The 22779-nt window shown below is 42.5% G+C and overlaps 1 protein-coding gene across 1 annotated transcript in view; it reads right to left on the bottom strand.

Annotated features, from left to right (window-relative positions):
* The window catches only part of LOC108711809 (disks large homolog 4-like), an 80797-nt gene that overhangs the window by 26494 nt on the left and 31524 nt on the right, over window positions 1–22779 (bottom strand). Inside the window, exon 2 of the mRNA XM_041587404.1 lies at window positions 14518–14682. Within this exon, the coding sequence (XP_041443338.1) occupies window positions 14518–14682 (165 nt within the window). The remainder of the gene's footprint in view (window positions 1–14517; window positions 14683–22779) is intronic.

Below are 22779 nucleotides of genomic sequence, written 5' to 3'. Positions count from 1 at the left end.
ACCTGATGAAGACAATCCTGTCCACTGAAGAGGCTCAGTAAGGTGTAGTTACCCAGGTGACACTTACCAGACTGTAGGGATTCAGGTGGGTCGGGCCCCTCGGGGGCCCCTAGGACTTGATCTCATGGGAGCAGCTGCCTGTGCCTAATACCCACTGTGAGACATAAATATTTGTTGTACAACGGAAGTACCTTTTCTTCACCCAAAGCCCCAATGAACTCAGTACAGAGACAGGCCCAGAACATACAGAACCAAGATCCAATCATAGGGTATTTCCAGTATTCCGAGGAGGAAAGAAAGTGCAATGGCCACTGTGAGTGGAAGGTGATGTGGAACCTTTCCTTTCAGAGAAGTGCAGAGTATCCCTGGGATCAGCCCTCTATGGGGATATTCTGGGTTGTCTCATGTGTTAGTGCCCCCTAGTGAGGAAACAGAGGAAGGATTGGTGTTTCCATGGGGAGGGGGTGATCCTGTACAAGAGAGAACCCCATGTATTAGCACCCCTAGGAGGCATCTTGGTACTGGCACTCGCCTAATCTTGGCATTAAAACAATGGTCATAATAGTGTTATTACAGCTGACAAAACATGTAAGCTCTTTGGTCAAAGATGTTGGAACCAAGCAGGCAATGGCAGAAGGAACACTTGTTATGGGCAGGGAAGCTGCTATTTACACTAATGGAGATCCAAGGGTTTCGTCCAACCTGAGGCGCTGGTACTTGGCATCAGTAGGAAGAGATCAGTCAATCTGTATTTCTGCAGATTATTATATGACTTTATGTTTCTGTCTCTCATTGTCTGGCATTACAGATGCAACAGTCACTGATGTCCCTGGCACTAGTGTGGCACCGATGTAACTGCCTGGCAAAAGTTCTCATCAACTGCCAGGGATGCGCAGATGAAGCATCTCTGTTCCACCAGAGCACTGTAGAACCAACCTCATCTCACCAAATCACCGGGGAACTATCCCATTTCCCCACGTTGTGTGCGACAGAACCACCGCTGTCCCATGAAATCACTGGAGAGTCATCCCTGTCCCACCAAACCACCAAGGATTAATACCTGCCCCAGTAACATGCTACAGACCCTTCCCTATCCCACCAGAGCATTGAGGAACCAACATCATCCTACCACATTACTGGAGAAGTATCCCTGTCCCACTAAACCATTGAAGAACAATACCTGTCCCAGCAATGTGCTACAGAACCACCCCTGTCCCACAAAATCACTGGAGAACTATCCTCGTCCCACCATACCACTGAGGAATAATACCTGTCCCAGTAGTGTGCTACAGAACCAACCACATAACACCAAAGCACTGGAGAACTATCCCCGTCCCACCAGACCCCTAAGGAACAATACCTATCTAAGTAATGTGCTAGAGAACCTTCTCTGGCCCACCAGAACGCTGCAGAAACAACCTTATAATACCAAATCACTGAAGAACTATCCCTGTCCCACCAGACCAGGGAGGAATAAAGCATGTCCCAATAGCATGCTACAGAACATTCCCTGTCCCACCAGAGTGCTGCACAACCAACCTAATCCCACTATTTCACTGAAGAACTATCCCTGTCCCACCAGACCAGTGAGGAACAATACCTGTCCCAGAACCTTTCTGCTACAAAACCTTTCTGGGCCCACCATAGCACTGCAGAATCATTCACATCTCACTAAATCATGGGGAAACTATCACTGTCCCACCAGATCACTGAGGAGCAATATCTGTGCCAGTAGAGTGCTACAGAACCTCCATTGTCCCACCAGAGCACATAAGAAACTCATAACACCAAATCCCTGTCCCACCAGACCACTGAGGAACAATACCTGGCCCAGTAGAGCGTTGCAGGACCTTCCCTTGACCACAGAGCACTACAGAACCATTCCTGATCCATTAAAGCACTTCAGAACCATCAGAGCACTGCCTCCCCTACAAGCCCTATAACAGCAGCACAATACCATGCAGCAGGGCTGGGCCCCGCATCGTCACCGCCTTGTGTTGGACTTGGTGCCTGTACACCCATCACAGGAGCCGGAGGTGGGCAGTGTCGGAACCACAGTGAGTGATTCGATGCAGAAGGTAAGTGTTGGCAGATTTGCCCTTCCTGGGGAACACTCTGATGCCTTCACTACTCACCAACAGCTTCACCCTGGGGCTCTGGCTTCCCCCCAGCTCTGCCCTTAAGCCTCCGTCATGCAGCCCTTCCCTCGCGCCCGCAGGTCACCGAGCTGCCCAGGCACCGCACCTTGCAGAAAGAATTGCAAGCAAGCTGCCTTGCGTGTTTATTGCCAAGTGCAACGTTTCGGGGTCACGCCCGTTTTCTCCAGCGCGTGACCCTGAAACGTTGCACTTCGCAATAAACACGCAAGGCAGCTTGCTTACAATTCTTTCTGCTGGACTGTTTGTGAGGCGGCCGATCCTCTACCTTCGTGCACCAGGTGTCGTTATTTCAATTTACTAAGGGTGTGCGAGAGCCGTAGTTGAACTATCAGGTACCGCACCGTGTCACTGGGCACCACCCGGTTCAGCTCCACTGTCTGCCGATTCCTCCTGAACACCGTGCCCGGGCACTGTCCAGAGATATTGGGCAGGAGATCAGGACAAGGGCACAGGAAGAAGGGCAGCAGCCTGGGGTAACAATGCTTTGCCCTTCTGCTCTTGCCAGCTCTTTGAGAGACACCAGGCTTTGGTACAGCCAACTGTGTGCCAACTCAGGCAGGATTGTCCAGTACTCAGATGCCCCCTCTCAATTCCAGGGGGTGCTCACTTTCAGTCACATGGCAGCTCTCAGTACAGCTCTGGGATCAACTTTTAGTGCTAGCTCAGGTGCTAGCTCCGGTACCAGCCTTTAGTGAAGTGATAACTCCGCGCACAGTAGAAGTGCCCACTCTGGGTACAGGGGATGCCAGTTCTCACTACATCCATCAGTGATTTCCGATTGCCAACACCCAGTACTGACAGTTGCCCTTGGGGTGCCAAGTCTGGAATGCAAATGTCAGCGGGTTATGCAGTCGAGGTATCAACTCAGCGTTGGTTAGTGCCCAGGTGTTTGTGCCAGGTATTATGGGATGCCAGATCTGGTGTTTGTACAGCTCAGGTGCTGGTTCTCAGTGTATATACTGCCGGTGTGCCCGCTTTCTGTGCAGCTTGGCCATTACTCACAAGCCACATTCCCCTCTGATTGGAGGTTAAATGGGGACATATATATATTGTAGGTTACACGGCTGCTTTGGATTGCATTTAATGTGTGTTTGTGTGCAGTGTACATGTCAAATATTTGTGTACTTGTCTGAATATATACAGTGTGCACGCCAGCAGTATTCCAGCACGTGATTCATAGGGGGCCCATTGGCAAGTAGAAACCACTGCCTCGTGCCAGCACCTTACTTTGCTCAGAGCACATCAAAGAGCCATTGATGCCTCTAATCCTGGTACCAACACAGCAGCCTCTCCTGCAGCCTCTCCTGTAGCCTCTCCTGCAGCCTCTCCTGTAGCCTCTCCTGTAGCCTCTCCTGTAGCCTCTCCTGCAGCCTCTCCTGTAGCCTCTCCTGTAGCCTCTCCTGTAGCCTCTCCTGCAGCCTCTCCTGCAGCCTCTCCTGTAGCCTCTCCTGCAGCCTCTCCTGCAGCCTCTCCTGTAGCCTCTCCTGCAGCCTCTCCTGCAGCCTCTCCTGCAGCCTCTCCTGCAGCCTCTCCTGTAGCCTCTCCTGCAGCCTCTCCTGCAGCCTCTCCTGCAGCCTCTCCTGCAGCCTCTCCTGTAGCCTCTCCTGTAGCCTCTCCTGCAGCCTCTCCTGTAGCCTCTCCTGACACCGATCAGTCGCTGGATTACTCGCAAATCCCTGTCAGCTCGAGTCGCTGAGAAAAGTGGTACCCTAGAAAGGGCCCTGTGGAAAGTGTAGCCTAGGGGCCTCACATGTCCTTAATCGGCCACTGTATCTAGAGATGTATCCAAGTCCCACCAGAAGCTGCAGAATCATCACTATCCACCAGTGATCCACTAGGATACACAAGCAGGAGAGAAAAGCGAGCTGAGCGCAAGAAACAGCACCCTCTGCTGGGAGCCACAGTTTACTGCATGCAATGTATGCTGCACAATTTATAGGGAACTATAATAAATGTAAACGTTATTTTACAAAACAGTTGGGGTTGAAAATAATTTTCTAATGAAAGTTATTACAGAAAGTCCATTTGAATAATAAATGATATCAAGGTTTGTGATTGTTCCCTGTTAGCTGTGATTTGCTGAGCCTGCAGGGCTGCGTTTCCATTCACTGAGTAAGAGAGATAAGAGGGGGGAGCTGGTGGCACAGAAATCATAAAGAAAATGAGAAGGGGGCACAGCGCCACCTTGTGCATGGAATGAATATCACACTATCATCATAAACCACCAGGTGCTTTTACTACACAGAGGGGGGTCATCCCAAAGATGATTCCCAAACTCATAAAATCCAGCCCTAAAGCAAAATTGTAGGTATTTACTCACTAACATCTATGCAAAATGCACAACTACTGTAACCCATAGCAACCAATGGTTGTTCCTATGTTTAACTCCCACTTGACTGACAGAAGAACCAACAGTAGACAGACCACTAGGAGGCAGAATTGTACCACGTTTGGCAGTTGAGACATTCCATCATACACTGGGCACAGAAATCCCACAGAATTACTCATCCGCCCAGTAGAGGACTCACTAGTCTCAATATTAGACATGGGTCCTCTGCACATGGGGAATAGGGAGAACAAATGGTTAATAGACGACCACGGCTATCTCAGCTTGGGGTGGGGGACTTAATTTTGCCTGGCAATTACAGTACCTAGTTGTGCCTACCGTGCCTTTATATCCACCACCCTAAAAAACAGATATATTGGGGGGGGGTGTCAGTAATGGCAGGTCAGAATGTGACCAAGCTAATGTGACCTTATGCTCAAACTACATAACTTGTTTCTTGCTCTGCTCTGGAACCATTCTCTCTTCAGCTGCCCAAATTTTAATCTTTGCCCAGCTCATCAACCATCAGTCAACTCCCCAACAATAAGTACAATAACCATCAGTCTCTCCTTGCCTCCCCAGTCATCAGTATACTCTCACCTTCCCAATTATAAGTATCTCCTTACCTTCCCAACCTCCAGTTTCTCCTCACCTCCGCAACCATCAGTCTATCTGCACTTCCCCAATCATCGATCTCTCCTAACCTCCCCAAAAACCAGCCTCTCCTTACCTCCCCTGCTATTTGTCTCTCCTTACTTCCCAATCATCACTCTCTTCTCTGCTCCTCTTAAATCAGTTTCTCCTGAACTCCCTAAACATCAGACGCTGACCATCTCAGCCATAAGTCATATTCCCATTCACATTCCCAACCATCAAACTCTCCTACAAACCCCACCCATCAGTCTCTTTGCTCCTCCCCTGCCAACACTCTCTCCTCAACTCCTCGTAGGTATCTTCTCATGTCCCCAACCACAAGTCTCTCCTCGCCTACCAAAACAATAGCCTTTCCTTGCCTTCCCAACTATCAGTCTCCCCATTCCTCCTTTGTTATCAGTCTCTCCTCACCTCCTCAACCTCTAGTCTATTCCCACCAACATTAGCCTCTTTGCTCCTTTTTCTGCCATTAGTCTCTCCTTGCCTCCCCTGCCATCATTGTCTCCTTACCTCCCCAACTATATGTATCCCATCTTTGCAACAATTTGTCTCTCCTCGCATCCCCAAACCATCAGTCTTTCTTCTCCTCACCTCCCATCAGTCTCTCCTCACCATCCCAACAATTATCTCTCCCCACCTCCCAAACCACCATTCTTCCCTTTCCTCCAGAACCATCAGTCTCTTCACTCCTCCCCTGCAAACACTCTCTCCTCACCTCCCCAACCATATGTCTCTCCCCACCCCCCACCATCACTCTTTAACTGAAAGGCTTCAGGTTTTAAACAGGATTGGAGAAGGACCAAAAATATAGACAGGGAGATCATTGTCCCCTCTGGAGCAGAAACACAAGTACCCACAAGTGTGACAGAACCAACTGTATATGGAACCAGGTGTGATCTTAACATCTAACACAATGAGGTCTTGTTCATTAAACATATGCCAGATACCTGATCTATAGAATAAATGGGATAAATGCACTGACACACACACACTATAACTGTCCTATAGTATAAATGGGATATATGGGGAGACTGTATCCTATACACTGACACACACACACTATAACTGTCCTATAGTATAAATGGGATATGGGGAGGACTGTATCCTATCCACACTGACACCACAACCACACTATAACTGTCCGTTAGTATAAATGGGATATATGGGGGAGGACATGTATCCTACACTGACACACACACTATAACTGTCCTATAGTATAATGGGATATATGGGAGACTGTCATCCTAATACACTGACACACACACACACTACTAACATGTCCTATAGTATAAATGGGATATATGGGGAGACTGTATCCTATAACACTGACCACACAACACACTATAACTTTCCTATAGTATAAATGGGATATATGGGGAGACTGTATCCTATACCCACTGACACACACACACACTATAACTGTCCATATAGTATAATGGATATATGGGGAGACTGTGTCCTATACACTGACACCACACACACATATAACTGTCCTGATAGATAAATGCGGATAATATGGGAGACTGTGTCCTATTACACTGACACACCACACACTATAACCTGTCCTATAGTATAAATGGGTATATGGGGAGGACTGTTATCCTATACCACTGACACACACACACTATAACTGTCCCTTGAGTCATAAGATGGGGGGTTGTGCATATTGTAGTCCCACCCATTTCAATTGAATATCCAATCATATTACAAAGTGGATTAGATCATAGTCAATTTTAACCCCGGCTAATACAAAAATCATTGTGAAAAAAGAGGTTTATACAAAATTTTTTAAAAAATTCAAAAAGAGTCCAAAAAGTTAAAAACAATTGAAAGTCATTTTTTGAAAGTTATTTTTTAAATCCTTGTGCATGTCCAGAGTGAAACGTATCGTGTCCATTGAATCTCATAAAAATCCAATACATATCCCATAAATAGACCATTAATATCAAACCTGTACATAATACAAAAATATTTTAGAAAAATTATTAAAAGAGATAATTATCAATTTTGCATTCCTGAGGCATTCCTATGACAACCCTTGCATATCTCACTCAGGCAGTTTTCTGAGGTACTCCTTGCATATGTCTAAGGTTTTGTCAGCACTCAGGGGAATTGAAAGTACTGAAAACTACATTGAATACCCTGAGTGCTGACAAAACCTTAGACATATCAAGGAGTACCTCAGAAAACTGCTGAGTGAGATATGCAAGGGTTGTCATAGGAATGCCTCAGGAATGCAAAATTGATAATTATCTCTTTTAATAATTTTTCTAAAATATTTTGTATTATGTACAGGTTTGATATTAATGGTCTATTTATGGGATATGTATTGGATTTTTATGAGATTCAATGGACACGATACGTTTCACTCTGGACATGCACAAGGATTTAAAAAATAACTTTCAAAAAATGACTTTCAATTGTTTTTAACTTTTTTGGACTCTTTTTGAATTTTTTAAAAAATTTTGTATAAAACTCCTTTTTCACAATGATTTTGTATTACCGGGGTTAAAATTGACTATGATTAATCCACTTTGTAATATGATTGGATATTCAATTGAAATGGGTGGGACTACAATATGCACAACCCCCCATCCTTCACTTTAAAAGGATTGTTTGTGGTGTGTTATGGGGCTTGATAAAGGACCTGGGAGGTCCGAAACGTTGCCTTTATATGCTATGGGCTACACAATAAAATCTGCACTGAGCACTATCAAGACTAACAGGTGCTGCTGGTAATTCTGTGTGTCCTATACACTGACACACACACACAATAAACTGTCCTTATAGTATAATGGATATATGGGGAGACTGTTATCTATACACTGACACACACACACTATAACTTCCTATAGTATAAATGGATATATGGGGATGACTGCTATACACTTGTAAAACGTATAATATATGAATATGCGATTGCTATACTACTGACAACACACACTATAAAACTGTCCTATAGTAGAAATGGAATATGGGGGAGGGACTGTTTCCTATACACTGACCACACCACACACTATAACGGTCCTATAGAAATGATCTTTATGGGGCAGACTGTTATACCACGACACACCACCACACACTATAAACTGTCCTATAGTATAAATGATATATGCAACTGTATCCTATACACTGACACACACACACGATAACTGTCCTATAGTATAATGGATTATCATGGAACTACTACCATACACTGACACCACACACACACACCTAAGACTTCCATAGTATAAATGTATATGAGGGAACTTCCTATACACTACACCACCACAGCACAAAAACTGTCCGTATAGTATAAATGTGAATATGGACGCAGATCTGTCATCCTATTACACTGACACTACACACACACTACCATAACGTCATAATTAATATGATATATGGGGAGGACGTGTCCTATACCACTATCACACGTTCCATATCATATAATGATTATGCGGAACTGTTCCTATACACTCACTACACACACAAAACGTTTTTTATGATAAATGGATCATAGGTAACTGTTATCCTATACCCACTGACAACACACACTATAACTTCCTATATAAAATGGATAAAGGGAGACTTATCCTATTACCCACTACACCCACACTTACTGTCCTATAGTATAAATGGGATATATGGGGAGACCGTTTATCCTATTACACTGACACACACACACACTATAACTGTCCTTATAGTAAAAATGGGATATATGGGGAGACGTGTCCTATACACTGACACACACACACTATAACGTCTATAGTTTAAATGATTATGGAACTGTATCCCAGTACACACACACTATTAAACTTTCCTTATAGTATAATGGGATATATGGAACTGTATCCTATAACTGACACACAACACACTTAAACTGTCCTATAGTATAAATGGTATAGGAGACTGATCCTTATTAACTACACACACACCACTATAATTGGTATATATAAAATGGAGATATTATGGGAGACTTATCCTATACACTGAAACACACACAAAACTGTCTTAAGTATAAATGGATTATGGGGAACGTTTCCTATACCACTATCACAACAACTATAACTGTCCAAGTATAAAGATATAGGGAGATGTGTCCTTTACACTGACCCACACACACACTACACTTTATAACTGTCCTTATAGTATAAATGGGATATATGGGCAGACTGTACCTATACACTGACACACACACACACTATAACTGTCCTATAGTATAAATGGATATACTGGGAGATTTGTATCCTATACACTGACACCACACACACACACTAGACTTTCCTATAGTATAAATGGGATATATGGGGAGACTGTATCCTATACCTCGACACACACACACACTATAAAAACTGTCCTATAGTATAAATGGGAATATGAACTGGCTTATAATCATACTTTAAACGCCACACACAACCCCAATACTATAACTTCCTATAGTATAAAGGGATATCCGGACTGTGACCTATACACTGACACAGCACATCACACCTATAACTGTCCTATAAGTATAAATGCATGGGGGAGACTGACCCTATACACTGACACACACAACACACTATAACTCCTATAGTATTAAAATGGTATATGGGAGATTGTATCCTATACACTGACACACACACACACACTATAACTGTCCTATAGTATAAATGGGATATATGGGAGACTTGCACTTATACACTGACACACACACACCTATAACTCTATAGATAAAGATTATATGGAGACTATCCACAACTGACACACACACTATAACTGCCTATAGTATAAATGATAATGGGGAGACTGAATTCCTATACCACTGACACAACACACACTTAAACTGTCCTATAGTTATAAATGGAATATGTAACTGATATCCCTATACACTGACACACACACTTTAACTGTCATGTATAGTATAAATGGATATATGGGAGATTGTGTCCTATACACTGACACACACACACTATAACTTTCCTATAGTATAAATACGAGGGACTTGACCATACACTGACACACACACACACTATAACTTTTCCTATAGTATAAATGGAATATAGGGAGACTTGACCATACACTGACACACACACAACCAATAACTTCCCTATTTAGAAAATGATATAGAACTGTATTCCTATACACTGACACATCACACACACATATAAACTGTCCTATAGTATTAAATTCGATATATTGGGGACTGTGATCCTAACACTGACACACACACAACACTTATAACTGTCCTTATAGTATAAATGAATATGGGAGACTGTCTATCCTATACCATACACACACACACACTATAACCTGTCCTGTATATATAAATGATTATGGGGAGACTTACCCTATACACTGACACAAACACACACTTAACTGTCCTATAGTATAAATGGATATCTTATGGGGAACTGTATCCTTACACTGTCACCACACACACCTATAACTTCCTATATATAAATGGGAATATGGGGAGACTGTATCCTATACACTGACACACACACTATAACTGTCCTAATAGATAAATATTATATGAGAGACTGTATCCTATACACTACACACACACACACTAAAACGGTCCCTATAGTATTAAATGGATATATGGGCGAGATGATACCTATACACTACACACACACCACATACTTCCGAAGTATTAAATGGATATATGGGAGACTGTTCCTATACACTGACACACACCCACTATAACTGTCCTATAGTATAAATGGGATATATGGAACTGCGGTGTCCTATACACTGACACACACACACACACTATAACCTGTCCTTATAGTATAAATGGCATATATGGGGAGACTGTATCCTATACACTGACCACAACACCACACCACTATAACTGTCCCTATAGTATATAATGGGATATATGAGACTGTTCCTATACACTGACACCACACACACATATAACTGTCCTATAGTATAAATTGGGATATATGGGAGACTGTTCCTATACACTGCACACACACCTAGTAACTGTCCAATAAAAAGTTATTGAAAAAAAAAATGGGCGTGGGGACGAGTCCCTATACACTGACACAACACACACTTATAACTGTCCTAAGTATTAAAATGATATATGGAGACTTGCCTATACACTGACCACACACACACTATAACTCATAGTATAAATGGTATAATAGGGGAACTGTACCTATACAACTGACACAACACACACTATAACTGTCCTATAGTATAAATGGGATATATGGGGAGACTGTGTCCTATACACGACACACACACACTATAACCTATATATTAAATGAAAATGGATAGGGACCTTTATTCCCTTATACACACAACACCATCTAAACTGTCTATAGTAAAAGGGAATATATGGACTTATCCTATACACTACACACACCACACTATAACTCCCGCACCCTTTTTTGCACCCACGGTGCCGGCCCCTCCTTCTTTTTTTTTTAGTCCCCACTTCCCTATCCACTCTTCCATCTCCTTCATTCCCCCATCAATCGTAAATCATCTTCCCGCCTTAAGTAAAATGGGATATATGGGAGGACTGTTCCTATACCACGACACACACACACACTATAACTGCCTTCATCATAGTATAAAATGATATATAGGAGGAGATTGTTCTATACCCTGACACACGACGACTATACTCCATAGTATAATGGAATTGATGGGGAGACTGTATCCCTATACACGACACACACACACACATATAATGTCCTATAGTAATAAATGGAATAATTGGGACTGTACCTATACATCTGAACACACACACACTATAACTGTCCTATAGTATAAATGGAATAAGGAGACTGTATCCTAACACTGACACACACCACACACTATAACTGTCCTATAGTATAAATGGAATATGGGGAGACTGTACCTATACACTGACACACCACAACACACATAACTGTCTATAGTATAAGGATATATGGGAGCTTATCTATACACTGACACACACCACTATAACTTTCCTATAGTATAAATGGGATATATGGGGAGACTTGTCTATACACTGACACCACCACACTATAACTGTCCTATAGTAATAAATGATATATGGGGAGACTGTATCACTATACCACTGACACACACACAGACACAACTATAACCTGTCCTATATTATAAATGGATATATGGGGAGACTGTGTCCTATACACTGACTACACATCCAACCACTATAACTGTCCTATAGTATAATGGGATATATGGAGACTGTATCCTAACACTGCACACACACACACTATAACTTCCTATAGTAAAATGGGATGATCATGGTAGAACTGTCAATATACACTGACACACACACACTATAACTGTCCTATAGTATAAAATGGGATATATGGGAGACTGTGTTCCTATACACTGACACCACAACACCACTATAACTGTCATATATAAATGGATATATGGGGAGACTGTGTCCATACACTGACACGACACACACTATAACTTCTATAGTATAAATGGGATATATGGGAGACTGTGCTCTATACACTACACACACACACACTTATAACTGTTCCTATAGTATAAATGGGATATATGGGGAGACTGTTTCCTTCTATACACTGACACCACACACACTATAACTGTCCTATAGTATAAATGGGATATATGGGAGACTGTGTCCTATACACTGACACACACACACTATAACTGTCTATAGTATAAATGGATATATGGGGAGACTGTAACCTATACACTGACAACACACACACTATAACTTCCTATAGTAAAATGATATATGGAGATTGTGTCCATACACTGACACACACACACACACTAACTTCCTATAGTATAAATGGATATATGGGAACTGTTCTATACCACTGACACACACACTAAACTGTCCTATAGTATAAATGGGATATATGGGGAGACTGTGTCCTATACACTGACACACACACACACTATAACTGTCATATAGTATAAATGGGATATATGGGGAGACTGTTACACTACACACACAACCACTATAACTGTCCATAGATAAATGGATGGGGAGACTGTGTCCTATACACTGACCACACACACTATAACTTTCTATAGTATAAATGGGATATATGGGAGACTGTGTCCTATTACACTGACACACACACTATAACTGTCCTATAGTATAAATGGGATATATGGGGAGACTGTATCCTTAACACTGACACACACACACACTAAACTTTCCTTATAGTATAAATGGGAATATGGGAGACTGTTCCTATACACTGACCACACACACACTATAACTGTCCTATAGTATAAATGGGATATATGGGGAGACTGTGTCTAATTTACACTGACACACACACACTATAACTGTCCTTATAGTATAAATGGGATATATGGGAGGACTGTGATCCTTACCACTGACACACCACACACACTATAAACTGGTCCTATAGTATAAATGGGATATATGGGGAGACTGTGTTCCTATACACTGACACACACACACTATAACTGTCCATATAGTATAAATGGGATATATGGGGAGACTGTGGGACCTATACACTGACCACACACACACACTATAAACTGTCCGTATTAGTAAAATGGGATTATATGGGGAGACTGTGTCCTATAACACTGACACACACAACACACACTATAAACTGTCCTATAGTATAAATGGGATATATGGGGAGACTGTATCCTATTACACTGACACACACACACACTATAACTGTCCTATAGTATAAATGGGATATATGGGGAGACTGTATCCTATACACTGACACACACACACACTATAACTGTCCTATAGTATAAATGGGGATATATGGGGAGGACTGTATCTATACACTGACACACACACACTATAACTGTCCTATAGTATAAATGGATATATGGGGAGATTGTGTCCTATACACTGACACACACCACTATAACTGTCCTATAGTATAAATGGGATATATGGGAGGATGTATCCTATACACTGACACAACACACTATAACTGTCCTATAGTATAAATGGGATATATGGGGAGACTGTACCTATACACTGACACACACACACTATAACTGTCCTATAGTATAAATGGGATATATGGGGAGGACTGTGATCCTATACACTGACACACACACCACTATAACTGTCCTATAGTATAAATGGGATATATGGGGAGACTGTGTCCTATACACTGACACACACACCACACTATAACTGTTCCTATAGTATAAATGGTATATATGGGAGACTGTGATCCTATACACTGACACACACAACACTATAACTGTCCTATAGTATAAATGGATATAATGGGGAGACTGTGTGACTGTTGTCCCTATTACCACTGACACACACACTATAACTGTCCTATAGTATAAATGGGATATATGGGGAGACTATAACATGTCACAGATTGTAATACAGTCTGGGCTATAGTTGTACAACTGCAGAGACAGCCCTAGAGGGGCACTTACCTTCATTGGGGAGATATGTGAGTGGGACACGTATCCGTGCACATTCTCGATCTGGGAAAGGTTTTTTTCGGACACATGAACAAGCTCCGGAGCTTTCATGGGATTGGCCAAGTGGGAGGGACTGTGCTCTAGGGGCGGAGAGTCATCATCCTGGTAACGATATTTCTGAAAGAAAACAATGGAAAATGATATTGATTAATAGAAATTCTCTTTATCGCTAAGCAGACCTTGTGTCCAGACTAGATATCAGTTGCTGTCCAATCAATCAATATCTTATCTTCATTCTCTGACAAATGATCAATATCAGATGTTTGTTGCTCACAGTGAAATCACTCAAAAAACAATCATCATTGTCTGAATCAATAGAATCACCTTCTAGCTAATGAATAATCTTGTAGAGTGATGTCACAGCTCTTAACAACATCATCCCTGTGACATCACAGCCGATTAAACATATTATACAGCGGAATTAATTGAACCAATTGGAGATGTTGTATTATATGTTTATTATATGATAATCGTCTGCTTGTCCGTTCATTTAATGTTCCAACCAATAACTTAGAATTAGGTTTCCCAGACAATGGAGTCAGATAATTAATGGGCAAATCATGGCGTTACTGTTTGTATCCTAAAGCCCCTGTACTGTTCTACCTGAGACCCCTCTATTGTTTCTATCCTAAAGCCCTTGTACAGTTCTACCTGAGACCCCTCTATTGTTTCTATCCTAAAGCCCCTGTACTGTTCTACCTGAGACCCCTCTATTGTTTATACCCTAAAGCCCCTGTACTGTTCTACCTGAGGGGGGACCCCCCTTTATTGTTTCTATCCGTAAGCCCCTGTACTGTTCTATCCTGAGACCCCTCTATTGTTTATATCCTAAAGCCCCTGTACTGTTTCTACCTGAGACCCCTCTATTGTTCTATCCTAAAGCCCCTGTACTGTTCTACCTGAGACCCCTCTATTGTTTATATCCTAAAGCCCCTGTACTGTTCTACCTGAGACCCCTCTATTGTTTATACCCTAAAGCCCCTGTACTGTTCTACCTGAGACCCCCTCTATTGTTCTATCCTAAAGCCCCTGTACTGTTCTACCTGAGACCCCTCTATTGTTTATATCCTAAAGCCCCTGTACTGTTCTACCTGAGACCCCTCTATTGTTTCTATCCTAAAGCCCCTGTACTGTTCTACCTGAGACCCCTCTATTGTTTATATCCTAAAGCCCCTGTACTGTTCTACCTGAGACCCCTCTATTGTTTATACCCTAAAGCCCCTGTTACTGTTTACCTGAGACCCCTCTATTGTTATATCCTAAAGCCCCTGTACTGTTTCTACCCTGAGACCCCTCTATTGTTTATACCTAAAGCCCCTGTACTGTTCTACCTGAGACCCCTCTATTGTTTTCTATCCTAAAGCCCCTGTACTGTTCTACCCGAGACCCCTCTATTGTTTCTATCCTAAAGCCCCTGTACTGTTCTACCTGAGACACCTCTATTGTTATATCCTAAAGCCCCTGTACTGTTCTACCTGAGACCCTCTATTGTTTCTATGCCGAAAGCCCTGTTACTGTTCTACCTTGAGACCCCTCTATTGTTTCTATCCTAAAGCCCCTGTACTGTTCTACCTGAGACCCCTCTATTGTTTCTATCCTAAAGCCCCTGTACTGTTCTACCTGAGACCCCTCTATTGTTTATATCCTAAAGCCCCTGTACTGTTCTACCTGAGACCCCTCTATTGTTTATATCCTAAAGCCCCTGTACTGTTCTACCTGAGACGCCCTCTATTGTTTCTACTCTAAGCCCCTTGTATCTGTTCTACCTGAGGACCGCCGCTCTATTGTTTATATCCTAAAGCCCCTGTACTGTTCTAACCTGAGACCCCCTCTATTGTTTCTATCCTAAAGCCCCCTGTACTGTTCTACCCTGAGACCCCTCTATTGTTTATATCCTAAAGCCCCTGTACTGTTCTACCTGAGACCCCTCTATTGTTTATATCCTAAAGCCCCTGTACTGTTTCTACTGAGACCCTCTATTGTTTATACCCTAAAGCCCCTGTACTGTTATACCTGAGACCCCTCTATTGTTTATATCCTAAAGCCCCTGTACTGTTCTACCTGAGACCCCTCTATTGTTTATACCCTAAAGCCCCTGTACTGTTCTACCTGAGACCCCTCTATTGTTTCTATCCTAAAGCCCCTGTACTGTTCTACCCGAGACCCCTCTATTGTTTCTATCCTAAAGCCCCTGTACTGTTCTACCTGAGACCCCTCTATTGTTTATATCCTAAAGCCCCTGTACTGTTCTACCTGAGCCCCAGACTGAAACTGCCACATTGTTCTCCTGTTCACACTTTATACAAAATACTAATGGGGCCCCAGCACTGTGTCACTGTATGTAGTACATATTAGACTGAGAGCTTTCCCTGTCTCCTGCTCTCTTCTCTCTTCCCTCCCTGTGTGTGCCATTCTCTGCTTGCCCAGTGCTGCTTGTGTGTGCCATTCTCTGCTTGCCCTACGCTACCTGTGGGATGTAAGTCTGTTAGGGGTTTGTTCTTGGGGTTTTTTAGGATTTGGAAATTGTAGTTAAGGGTCCCTAAGGTGTTTAATCATGTGTTGGGGGGTTGTTGTATTATCCACAGGGGAGGATGAGGCATATGGATTTAAGGGGATGTTTTTAACATGACTTCAATGTCTCACATATGAGAGATGAGGGATTTCCCTGCAGTGAACACCAACCATTTGGTTTTTTGGTGTGTTACCATCGTTAATGTGGATATGATCTTAAAAGTTCTTGTGGTAACATGGGTGTGGTTTACAGTGGGAGTGGTTTAAAAGGGGGAGTGGCCAACACAGACTTCTATTATCGGCCCTCCTCCACATAGGCCAGTAAAATTGTGGCCCTCGGTACTACAGAAGTTGGACAGCACTGGCCTAATGCATCTCTGCTCAATGAAACTGGGGCAATAGAACTGAGCAGATAAGCAGCAGCAGATGCCTCCTACCTTAGTTACTTAAGCTTCCAGTCTGTCTGTCCAGTTTTGATGTGTGAATGCGAATTTTACAAAATGCCCCCCACCCAGATCAGACCCCTCTCAAACCAGGCTCAACCTAACATGAGGCTTGGAAGTGACTTGACGCCTGCCCTGCCCCCACAGCTGACGTTCCATATGATGTCAGAGAGGGAGTGGTTCTGTGAACATCATCCCACCAGCAAAGTGGTATCAAATATTGCAGATCCAATGACAGGTAATGGCAATCAGTACCCAAAGTAGTAGCCCATTTTTCAACTGAGCGTCAACCAGGGGGTCCTATGGGTCAGCCCCCCGCATCACAACTGCCCGTAAATATTCCTGTTATTGATAACAGTGTAAAATAGTTAATATTATGAAAATGAATACATAAAGTTATCACATATAATCTATAGTTTGTAATAAAGTCAAGTAGAATAACAATTTTTTACATTATTAAACACTGTTAATTTACTTACCCTTTAATTATTCTGAATTGAATTGATGCCGGGCAATCAATGACTAGTCATTTAGTACCAATAGCTGATGATTATTGCACATTCATTAATTAGGCAACATCAGGCAATCGATAACTGGTAATTAACCAACATTCTATCATTATCCAATCGTCTCGTCTCGTGGAACATAAATGGCTGATGCTCTGATTGGCCCTTCAGGCACATATTATACAGAATAATTATACAGAATATACACATTATCCTCCCCCATAATAAACATGAAATGAAGGATGTGCAATAATGTCCTGGTACAACCATTAGATTCTGCTGTCAGACAGGGACATACAGCATGAGCCTATCCATAAAGGGAGGGGGATTTATTTATTACTATGGTCCATAGAAGTGCTGCACAGGAATGAAGGAAAATGGAGCGACTCATATACCAACAGTTGCTATGGGACAGACGTTAGTAACAGTCAGGGAACATGCTCAGTAGGGGCTGCTGGGAAATGGAGCGACTCATGTACCGTATGTAACGGTTGCTATGGGACAGACGTTAGTAACAGTCAGGGAGCATGCTCAGTAGGGGCTGCTGGGAAATGAGTACAGAGGGGCTGCAGTAAATAACTATGAGAGTTCCAGGGCTGAGTGTATTAATGACTTCCAGGCCAATAGGAGCAGTGAGAGAACATTTCAGGTCTCCACATAAAGAAGTTTATTTTAGTTACATGTGACGAGGGGGGGTCTGTCTGGGAGAAGTGACACCTATAGTGATAAATTCTACAACAAGTCAAGTTTGTCTTAAAATCAACGGAAAACACAAGCCCACGCAGAGAGTATTGGGCATGTAAAGCAGCTATTCTGGGGACTAAAGGGTTATTTTATGTGATTATTCAATAAAAGGACTTCAACCTGGGGAAAGGAATCTTACTGGAGGAGGGGAAACCCATAGGCGGAGTTATACACAAGGTTATAAGGAACAGTAGGAGGAGCTCTAGGGAGGGGTATATGGAGTAATAGGAGGAGTTATAGGGAGGGTTATATGGAACAGTAGGAGGAGTTATAGGGAGGGGTATATGGGGCAATAGGAGGAGTTATATGGAGGGGTATATGGAACAGTAGGAGGAGTTATAGGGAGGGGTATATGGAACAGCAGGAGGAGCTATAGGGAGGGGTATATGGAACAGTAGGAGGAGCTATAGGGAGGGTTATATGGAGCAGTAGGAGGAGCTATAGGAAGGGGTATATGGAGTAATAGGAGGAGTTATAGGGAGGGGTTATATGGAACAGTAGGAGGAGTTATAGGGAGGGGTATATGGAACAGTAGGAGGAGTTATAGCGAGGGGTATATGGGGCAATAGGAGGAGTTATATGGAGGGGTATATGGAACAGTAGGAGGAGTTATAGGGAGGGGTATATGGAACAGCATGAGGAGCTATAGGGAGGGGTATATGGAACAGTAGGGGGAGTTATAGGGAGGGTTATATGGAGCAGTAGGAGGAGCTATAGGGAGGGGTACATGGAACAGTAGGGGGAGCTATAGGGAGGGTTATATGGAACAGTAGGAGGAGCTATAGGGAGGGGTCTATGGAGCAATAGGAGGAGTTATAGGGCAGGTTATATGGAACAGAAGGAGGAGTTATAGTGAGGGTTATATGGAACAGTAGGAGGAGCTCTAGGGAGGGATATATGGAACAGCAGGAGGAGTTATAGGGAGGGGTATATGGAGCAGTAGGAGGAGTTATAGGGAGGGTTATATGGAGCAATAGGAGGAGTTATAGGGAGGGTTATATGGAGTAATAGGAGGAGTTATAGGGAGGGTTATATGGAACAGTAGAAGGAGTTATAGGGAGGGGTATATGGAGCAATAGGAGGAGTTATAGGGAGGGGTATATGGAGCAATAGGAGGAGTTATAGAGAGGGGTATATGGAGCAATAGGAGGAGTTATAGGGAGGGTTATATGGAGCAATAGGAGGAGTTATAGGGAGGGTTATATGGAGCAATAGGAGGAGTTATAGGGAGGGGTATATGGAGCAATAGGAGGAGTTATAGGGAGGGGTATATGGAACAGTAGAAGGAGTTATAGGGAGGGTTATATGGAACAGTAGAAGGAGTTATAGGGAGGGGTATATGGAACAGTAGAAGGAGTTATAGGGAGGGGTATATGGAGCAATAGGACTTAGAGGGAGGGGTACATGGAATAAAAGGAGGAAAATATTTTTATTAAATATTCTTGAAAAATAAATTACCAACAGTCCAACAAAATGTGAAATCAAATAAATCTTAAAACAAAAAAGGTGGTTCTATATTTTTCCAGAAATCTGTATTGGGCTCTTTCAAACAAAGATCTTTTAAATCATTAAATATCAACTTGTTTCTTTCATTCCACAGACAAGAAATAAGTATTGTATTTAGCACAAGAGTTTATTCGTTTTTATGTTTAGTTTTATTGAGTTCTCTGGACTGTTTGGAATCCCCATAGAGCAACTGGCCGTTAGGCTGAGTCGACAACATTAAATCCTTTTTGGGGCTGTTTATATTCCTCATAGCACTGGGTACCATAGAGGAAGGTGATATTCTGAGACCATTTCTAATTGGTTTTCATTTTTTATTATTTGTGGTTTTTGACTTATTTAGCTATTTATTCAGAAGCTCTTCTGAATGCAGCATCAGCAATCCGGTTGCTAGGGTCCAAATCCCCCTAGCAACCATGCATTGGTTTGAATGAGAATATGGAATATTAATAGTGGAGGGTCGGAACAGAAAGATGAGTAATAAAAAGAATCAATAAAATGTGTAGCTTTAGAGAGGATTTGTTTTTAGAGGGGGTCAGTGACCCACATTTGAAAACTGGAAAGAGTCAGGAGAAGAAGGCAAATAATTCATAAACTATAAAAAAAAATAATGAAGACCAATAAAAAAGTTGCTTAGAATTGGCCATTCTATAACCTACTAAAAGTTAACCTGAAGGTAAACCTCCCCTTTAATAGCAGCTCAGCAGTGTAATATTTACATAAAGAGTTTTATACAATCAGAATGAAGAATTCCTGGTACAATATCTGACACTTTATCAGTATATGGAGACGTTGCTTCTATTTACCCACCAGACTCTTCATTCTATTTCCAACCAAGATAAAAAAAAACCAGTCCAGGACAGATCCCTATGTAGAGACACCCCATTTCTCTTTATCATATACGGGCGGTTACCCCACAAACACTGAAAGGACAAAGTTGTTATTGTGGGAAACACTGGGGCTCATTTATCAACACTGAGCAAATGTGTCCATGGGCAGTTACCCATAGCAACCAATCACTGAATAGCTTTTTAAAGCCAGCTGCAAGTAGAACAATGAATGCAGCAATTTGATTGGTTGCCATGGGTTACTGCCCGTGGGCAAATTTGCCCAGTGTTGATAAATGACTCCCAGTGTATCACACAGAGGAAACACAAAGCTGATAAATATGAACAGAGGGAACAAGAAACACTTAATGACTTGGATCTTTTTCGCTTTATGACCACTTCCTGTTCTTCCATGATGTCACTTTATCAGAACGAATATCTAGCTCCGCCATACCGCCCAACATTTTGGAAATAACAAGAGGGACAAAAAAAGTTGGCGTTGACCATGCCCATTTTTTTGGCCACACCCCCTAATTACCATGTTCACTTTCCAAAATTTGGCAGGTTATGAAAGTTTGAACACATTTCTGCAGTAGCGTCACTAGGGGGGGGCCCTGGTGCGTGACGCTTTTGGCCGCATTTGACAGTGGCGGGTGAGCTGCCGGGGGGCCCTAAGGGGGTGGGGGCCCTAGCCCGCTCGCACCCCCTGCTCCCCCGGTAGTTCCGCCACTGCATTTCAGTGGTTTTTATGTGTTTTGCTAATGAAGGTGAATTGCCCTTTAAGCTGTGAGTCTCACTTCTCCCAAGAGACCTGTTATCTTATATTGTTACAATTACTTATTTGCTTATTTGTTACAAAAGTATCTTCTCTGCTGCTGTGGCTGTACTGGCTGAAAGCCAATTTAGTTAGAAACTTTGTTTCTTTTTCTGGCTGTTCAGTGCAGAGAAAAATGGGACTTTCCAGTACAAACGCGGGAATGCGGGCTAAGCTGTCAAAAGAGGGACTGTCCCTCTAAAACCGGGACAGTTGGGAGGTATGCTACACCTCCCAGTTCTTTTGGGTCATATTATGAGTAGAACCAAAGGTAATACCAAGAATCTTAATACTCTCCTTTTTCACAAAGGCCTTTCCTTCATCCCCAACCTACACTTTTATCGTTATTCACCATCGGAAAAAAAAAGCAGCTATTTTTTCCTGTAACACAGAATCGTCTGCATCAGAATGGAGAAAGTCATATCATCTGCGTAAGCACAAGCCTTCACCCATTCTGACAGTATCATATCAGTTAATAGTGCTGCTGCAGCAGAAATCTGCACTGAAATCTGTTTTTCAAAATTATTTTTTTTTATATTTAATTTTGAAATCTGACATGGGCCTAGACATATTGTCAGTTTCCCAGGTGTCCACAGTCATGTGACATGGGCTCTGATAAACGACAGTCTCTCTTTACTGCTGTGCATAAAGTTGGAGTGATATCAACCCCCCTCCAGCAATCGATCAGCAGCCTAAAAACAGAACAATGGGCTGCTAACCAGACAGCCGCTCCCTGACACCTCTGCTGAACGATTCAGTAGCCTGAACTGATAGTGCCTCCATGGGCTAATAGCACTGCTGCTACTGTCCTGAATTGTAGTAAAACTGCTTATACTGCTCTTCAGGCATTTCTCTGCCAAATAAAA

Source organism: Xenopus laevis, chromosome 3L, assembly GCF_017654675.1.
Source record: "Xenopus laevis strain J_2021 chromosome 3L, Xenopus_laevis_v10.1, whole genome shotgun sequence".
In the NCBI taxonomy this organism is placed as follows: domain Eukaryota; kingdom Metazoa; phylum Chordata; class Amphibia; order Anura; family Pipidae; genus Xenopus; species Xenopus laevis.
The sequence above is the reverse complement of the archived record's forward strand: the minus strand, read 5'-3'. Positions and strand labels throughout refer to the sequence as shown.